The 7890-nt window shown below is 39.2% G+C and overlaps 1 protein-coding gene across 1 annotated transcript in view; it reads left to right on the top strand.

Moving 5' to 3' along the window:
- SLC35G1 (solute carrier family 35, member G1) overlaps window positions 1–5249 on the top strand; it is a 7870-nt gene extending 2621 nt beyond the window's left edge. The window contains exons 2-5 of the mRNA XM_009888795.1: window positions 2789–2861; window positions 2918–2951; window positions 3798–3978; window positions 4490–5249. Of these exons, the coding sequence (XP_009887097.1) occupies window positions 2789–2861; window positions 2918–2951; window positions 3798–3978; window positions 4490–5249 (1048 nt within the window). The remainder of the gene's footprint in view (window positions 1–2788; window positions 2862–2917; window positions 2952–3797; window positions 3979–4489) is intronic.
- The last annotated feature ends 2641 nt before the right edge of the window (window positions 5250–7890 follow it).

Raw genomic sequence — 7890 nt, forward strand, 5'->3', positions numbered from 1 at the left:
TTGAGGGGGCTCACACCTGCTGCCCGGCGGGGGACAGCGGTCCCCTGCCAGCGAGTTCGGCATCGCCCTCTCCTTTCCCCTACGCTTTACCGGACAAGTCGGTCCCTGGTGAAGGGGGAGGCTAGTAAAGAGGCAGACACGACCTCCTGCGTGGCGGTAGCCCTTGGGCTTATGCTCCGGGCTTGAGTCGGGCCGGGCCCCGGTCTTCCCCCCCTCGGGGCCTGGCAGGGCGCCCGGGGCCGCTGTGGCCGCTCACTGCCGTGCCCGGGGGCGGGCGGGCTGCTGCTGGGTCGCTTTTACATGTAGGGCTGCGAGAGCTTCGGTAGGGGTTATCCCTCGGGAAAACAGTACTCCTGGTTGTCAGAGTTTTAAAAGTAAGACTTGACAGGTTTGGGTAAATCGAGGTGCCCGCTGGCAGTGTGGGCTTCTGCCACTGTGGATACGTTGAGAAGGGCCATGAGCACTGCTCGGCAAGTTCGTATACGTGTGGCTGTGACTTCTTGGGAATTCTTAACTTGCTTTTGTGTGAGCCTGCTCTTTATTTCCTCTTAATCCATGCTCAGCTTGTGGGTCATTTGGAATTGTTAAAGCCACAAACGTACTGCGAAATAGACAACTTGTCTTTTGTAGGTTTAACATGGTTTACTTTTAAAATATAAATGCCACCTTAAAAAAGTTTTTGAAGTTGTTATCTGAAGTACTTCAGCATGTGTAATTTTTTTCTAACTTAACTGAAAATGTGTTTCTTACTAATTACGGACTATAATTGACTTGCCAGCAGAAAATGGATAAAGTGGCAATCTTTAGTGAGCAGTGGACAGGCCAAAACAGATAGTGTACTTCACTAGTGAAATTCACATTAGTATCACTTCTGAGGCCAAGCTTGGGGGAAAAACCCCAATGTTTGAAATCCTGAGAAACTTGTTAGTCTGTCCAGAAAAATGTAAATTGAGTCAATGGCTGAACTTTATGAATCATGCCTAGATCTTTTCTGCATGACCATGATTAACTCATATGCAGGCTGTTGTACTCCTGACACTTTACTGTAGTCTGTGAGAGAACTGTTTGTCTGCTTGTTACGGTGTGAAGAACAGATCACTTCTGGCTTTCCTGAAGGTCTGGGAGAATCATCTCACTGACTACCTTCCCCATAGCCGGTACTCTTCTGCCTCTGCTGCCATTGTTAAGATGCATGTATGTGAGAAGTGTCATTTTCTTCACTCTATGTGTTTTGCAAGTATGAAAACTGTTTGCAAGAAAGAATGGCATTAACATGCAAACAAGAATTTAGACAGGAAAAAAAAAAAAGCGTGCAGTGGGAGGCATTTGACTCGGACTTAAAACAGGAGTGGAAGGTTGTTTGAAAGCGTTACATGGGGAGATGGCTGGGGAATAAAATTGGGAAATCTGTAGACACTCAGAAAAGAGGACTTGGATACTACTTGAAACTTTTGTATTTTCAGACCGCTACACTTTTTAGAAAAAGCATGGGTGCTTGAGTATTTTGATGGCATTGGGCTAGTGTTCGGAGGCTTAATATTTTTTGAGGTCGGAATGTTATCTTAACCTAACTTCTCCTTAGAACATATTTTGAAATAAGTACTCTTCAGAACTGCAATTCTTGTTTTTGGTGGAAGAACTTGTACCATTTTATTTTTAAAAGGAAATAAAACACTTTCTCGTTGCACTGAGTACATGCTTTGGCAATATGAGATGTCGATGGTTTAAATTCTAGTGTTACAAGACACTGATTCTGACAGGCTTGGTATGTTGGTTAGCTTACGAAAATTAGTTTCTTCTGGTTTGTCTTTGTTCCTTCAAATCCAAGCTTAGTTCTGGGTGTAAGGACCTTTTGGCTTACTTTGCTTTAATTTGATTAGTTTTCCATTTAGTTTATAATTATTTAGATTGGCTTCATTCTGTAGTAATCAGGAAAGCTATCATGCCTGAAATAAAAGTTAATAGTTCTGTTTGTGCTGTGTTCATCCATGAGCCAGCCTTGGTTTGGATTTTCCATTTCAGTTATAGGCCAGTCTGATTCCTCTTGCTTTAACATTAGAGACATTGTTGATCTTGCAGTTCTGTTGCGTGACTATGTGGATTAGGGCATTACGAAATTCATGAACATTTTTTAAATCCACTCTGTCCCGGTCCAGTGTTGGTTGGTGGTAGTTTTTATAGTCACTTTTATGTAAGTGACTGTTGCTAAATAGAAATATTTCTAGTAGAAACTGTCCTTCATTTTCAGCTGTAGTGGGGCTGGGTTCATTGAAAAGCAGGGCTTCTGGCTGCAGTTGTAAAGCATGGGTCTCTGGAACTGTTAAAGCCAGAACCAATGCTATAGGCACTGTCTCAGCCCACAGTCTCAGCTCTTGTGTAGTAAGATGCAGTTTCTCAGCCTTGAGTGCTGAGCTCAAGGAGGATCAAAATGGTTTGTGGCAAGTTTTGTTAATTTAAAAAAAAAAAAAAGCAGCCTCACACCCAAAATAAAACAACAACAAAAAAAACCCTCAAAACCATATTTAGTTGCTAAGCAACTCACAGCAGTGCCCTGCTGATTATGTTTCAGAGGATCCATAAGGCTCAGGGCCCCCGTGCTAATGTGAGGTGAGGCACCCTTTTTATCAGAACACTGCCTCAGGGACATGGACACTCTTATCTTTAGAGGGTTTTGTAGAAGAAAAGGTTAACTCCCATTGTTTTATGCAGACAGAAAGAAAAGAGATAGTGAGGTAACATCCCGCTCAAATTTTTCATGGGTTCTCTTTTGCATGTTGTTCACCTCTAGGTTCAGTGGAAAGGCTGTTCCTCTTAGGCAGCAAAGCAATAACAGGGGTGGTTTCTTTGGAGACAGTGTTGAGGTCAGCAGCAGTTCACCCTCTGTTTGCCTTTTTTTTTTTTTTTTTTTTTTTCATAGTTGAGGGTAGAGAAGATGAGTGGAACCAGGAAGAGTATGTCACTGCAGAGAGCCTGAGGCAATGGGGAAGCTTGAATATAAGCCATTAGACTTGGGAAACTACTTCAGGAAGAGAAAGTCTGATATAGATAAGCATAAACTAAGGTCTTCATGGAACTGTGATATCAGTACTTTAAGCGGGCCTGTGATGTTTTAAAATTAGTCACTTAAATTTCTTCTGCTTAAAAATGTTTATTTGAAGAAAATATTTGGATTCTTAAAGCAAGATAAAAATGTGATATAAAACTTCTGTAGGTCTAGGTCAAATTTAGGGTGATTTAGCTGCAAAATAAACATGAGGTGAAACAGACATGGGGTTCTGTACACAATTTCTACCTCTGTGTGTTTGTGAGAAAGGAAATTAAACAGTTGCTTAGGAACCTTAATTAACTTAATAATCAGATGATTCCCAAGTAATAAGTTTCAGTGTTTCAGAACTTGACCACGGACCATTTGGTAGTCAGTTGTATTTATTGGTCCTTTGGCAGTGACCAGAATCACACAACTAGTCTTACAGTGAATCGCCCAAACTAGTCCGATGCCTCCATGAAGTAAAGCCTAATAACTTATGTGGAACTGTGAGAAGTATAGGAACGGTTTTGTATCCAAAGTGTTGATCTCTTATCTCCTGTTTTAAGAAAAAAAGGAGAGCTGTGGTGCTCAGTGAAAGGTATTTTCAAGGTAGGTCTGGTAAATACACATGGTATTTGCATTTGTTTCGTTTGCTTCCCCTGTCTTCTACCACAATAGCAGCTACGAAGTACAGAGCGCTGCAGTATGTAGAGCTGCCTGACCTGGGAGATCTATTAGATCATTATTAACTGGAGTTTATTTGTTGCAGGAACAAAGAAGAAAGCTGCATGTCCGGGACTTGGTCTGTTTTATACTGTGCTATCTGCCTTCCTTTTCTCAGTGGCCTCTTTATTTCTGAAAAAAATAGAAGATGTACATTCGGTGGAAGTGAGTGCATTTCGATGTGTTTTCCAAATGGCATTCGTTCTTCCTGGTTTAATATACTACAAGTAAGTGTAGCAAATGTTTAAACTTAAAGTTATTTCTTAAAAATAGATCTAGAATTATCACTCACTTTAATCAAATTGTAATATTATTTTAATTCAGACTTCAATTGCGTAGCTGCATTGTTTTGGATTACCTGATGGTTTCTTAATACAGTTCAGAGAACTGAAAATCTTTGCCTGCTTGAATTGTAGAGGTTTCTACAGGGGTTATATAAAATTTCTTGGTCTTCCATGAAGTGGTGTTCTTAACAAAAAAAAACCCCACAAACCAACCAAACTTTATAGATACTCTTGGGTTATTTTGCAAGCAAAATATTAATAGCTAGAACAGGTTCCGGACTGTGAATGTGATTGGGGGTGAGGATGGGAATAAATTGGTCTGTGATCAGTTAAAAATATTGTGACATTTGAGATAAGTCCCTCATCTAGAAAGGTGTGTACAATTAAATGTGATTGGATATTGGTCACAAAATAAGCAAGCCATTGACATTAATGTGACATTTCTGTTTCTCAGAACAGGGTTTTTGGGACCAAAAGGTAAAAGAATTTTTCTTTTCTTCCGAGGATTCCTTGGCTCTAGTGCAATGATTCTTCTCTACTATGCTTTCCAAGTCATGCCACTAGCTGATGCCACTGTTATAACTTTCAGCAGTCCTGTTTTTACATCGTTGCTTGCGTGGATCTTTCTCAAAGAGAAATACAGTATTTGGGATCTTCTGTTTACCCTCTTCGCAATCACTGGAGTGGTTCTTATTGCCAGACCACCATTTCTGTTTGGGTCAAATGTTACGGGGATTGAAGGAAGTTACACAGATCACCTTAAAGGAACTATAGCAGCAATTACAAGCACCGTATCTGCAGCTTCCACTATTGTTATACTAAGGAAGGTGGGAAAATCTGTGCATTATTTTTTGTCAATTTGGTATTATGCAGTCATTGGTTTAATTGGATGTGTTATTGCATTGTTTGTTATGAATGAATGGCGTTTACCATATTGTGGTAAAGATAGGGTTTTTCTAATATTAATAGGCTTGTTAGGGTTAGGAGGTCAGATATTTCTCACGAAAGCGTTACAGATAGAGAAAGCTGGACCTGTAGCCATAATGAAAACAATGGATGTGGTGTTTGCTTTTATTTTACAAATTCTTTTTCTCAATCACCTACCAACTTGGTGGACTGTAGGGGGTGCCCTTTGTGTAGTAGCTAGTAGTTCTGGAACTGCCATTCGTAAGTGGCGACAAAGCTTGAAAAAAGCTAAGCAAAATGAAATCTAACAATACAGACACTAATTCATTACAGAAACAAGCAATCTTGAAATATATATACAATATTTATTTTTATTTATTTTAAATATCTCATTTACCAAATTGTAGTACCAAGTTATATCCAATAAAATAAGTTGATTTAAAAAAAACCAAACACACCAAAACTCAAAATCAAAGATGTTTTAACAACTGATTAGGTATATGCTTTTTTTTCTCATATTTAGGCATGCAAATATGAGGAGTAGAAAGATATTTAAAAGTTGCTTGCTTCCTATCAAAAGCAGACAATAGTTTTCTGGCTTTTATTTCCTAAAATTTCTGATTCTCTTAGACCCTTTCTCTGTTCTTCTGAGCAGTGGAAAGCAGTCTCCCAGGCTTAGTTAATACTATTCAGTGCTTGGTTACCAGAGGGATTGCAGTACAAAAGTTAGAAGGGAATGCAGAGTTATAATCCTATAAACATCCAACTTTTATAGAACAGAATAAGCTTGCACACTTGCAAGCTTTATAATTATTTTTTTTTGTGTGCACAAAGCAGATGCCAAATGGGGAATTATTTTTAATTTGGATTCTAAAAGAACAAAGGCTATTTCATCTTTCCAAGTAACATCAAGAGAAAATTAACTTGTGAAAATTATCTATTGGCTTTACTTCCTTTTCAAAGGAATTTAAAATATTTGCACTTGCTTTACAGACATAATGAAACAACGTAATCCCTTTTTCTCAATGTGATTTTGCCAATAAACATGTCTTTAGTTGCTGCAGTCTCGATGATGAGAGACAACAGTTCATTGTATACCACTTGTAAATTAGCTATTTCTTGTGGTATGGAATGTTATGCTGTAGCTGCACTTTTCTTTATTCTATGCAAAATATTATATTTTTTAGGTATTTAATATAGCCTATTTTAAATGCTGCTTATGACCCTTTTGTTTAGGTTCTTTTGTACAGAAGTTCTTTGTGAGACCAAGTTTAAGTCGTCTTGGCCTTTGTAAAGTTAGGAGGATTTACAATAAAGCATTTGCCTATTTCCTAAGAATTTACAAGAGTGCAGAGTAGTTGCAGTTTCACAGAAAATGCAGGTTGGCCAAGGTCATAGCAGAGATTCTACAGAACGGGTTTGAGCAGAGCTTGGTGGGAAGGTGGAGCAGTGCATACACATCTCACGACATGGAAGCACCCGCGCTGTGTCAGGCGGTGCTAGTGGGCAGCTGCAGCCCCATTTTCCCAGCTGGCCCTTTTAAATCTGCACTTGGTCACTTCTCTTGCACATCTTCTCACTTCTGTAGGCTTTATCTTGATAGCAACAAATATTAAGAAGAAAAGGTTTGTGTTACTGATCTTAGTGTCCTTTGTGTTTGAGGAGGAATGTATGTTTAGTATCAGGTAGGGGTTTTTTCCCAAATGGAGCCTTATGTACTTTTGGGTCTTGTCTTAGTAGTGCTTAAAGAAAGTTTCAACTTGGATTGTTATTTGGTCCAAAGGTGGTTTTCAGTTATTTACTCACTCCAGTGTTTTTCTAAAGGAGAATGCAATGTTCTGTAGACTTGATACGTGTTCTTTTCAAAATTACTAAAGGTGGTGGATGTTTTCTTATTTTGATTTACAGATGTCTAGTCACATATCATTTCTTTTACCAATAAGCATTGCAGGCTAGCAGGGCAGATCTAGGGACTTGTCCCAAAAGACTGGAATACATATAGTACTTTGGGATGCATCTGGATATGAGGAGCCATCTTTGTGCAAGATTCTGTATGTAAACCAGCACCCTCAATCAATATATGTTTATGGACACAAGCAGATTCCACTTGAGTGATAGAATCAGTTCCTGCGTATAGCTGTCCGTTCTCCGCTTCTCCCGAAGGCTGAAGTTCAGCTACTGCTGACAAGGTCAGGAGTAGTATGGCACTGCTTTTACATTTCTTTAAACCCTGACATAATAATAAAATTCCAGTTTGGCACCCATTTTGCTTAATACTTGAAATTGTAAACTGGGATTTTTTCTTGTGCTACTCAGCCATCACTGCCGTTAAGCAACAGCTTTCAGGGGAGGGACGGAAAATAGACTGCTTTTTTTACTGCCTCACTTTATGTTTAGTATGTATGTGTTTCAGTTGACACTTGTAAAGGTGTGGTTCCAAATCAGTTCAGATTGATGTAAGCTTGGGTTGTCCGCTAGTCCTGCTCCCTCCTGTTGGCTCAGTGCTCGTGCTTATGTGGTGAGCTGTCCCTGGGAGCTGATCCAGCTATGTAATTTTTTGTAAGGTTATTGGAGAGGGCAAAACCAGAGTAGCCTGAACTCGATGACAGTGTGAAAACATTAGGAAGGGGAATTAGATAATAGTATAAATTACAGCATATGAATGCAGCTTTATCAGTACAGAGTAAAAATAATGTGGAAGCTTATATTGAAAACTCTTTTGGTCATGTGATTTCGATGACTCTTGTTTACACTCAGTAGAGGAGAACAGACTACTGAAGAAAGGACTGTTTTCTTGCCCTTAACACATAAGTAAATGTAGAAAATAAGCTGACCTGAAATCAACAACCTGATACAGTGATGGGTAATTTTTCTCTCAAGTTCTTGCAGAAACTCTTTTGATATATTTCCGTACCTCTAGTGCCAAAAACCACAGATGATTGTTTTTTT

The sequence above is a fragment of the Charadrius vociferus genome, unplaced genomic scaffold, assembly GCF_000708025.1.
Source record: "Charadrius vociferus isolate BGI_N301 unplaced genomic scaffold, ASM70802v2 scaffold436, whole genome shotgun sequence".
In the NCBI taxonomy this organism is placed as follows: domain Eukaryota; kingdom Metazoa; phylum Chordata; class Aves; order Charadriiformes; family Charadriidae; genus Charadrius; species Charadrius vociferus.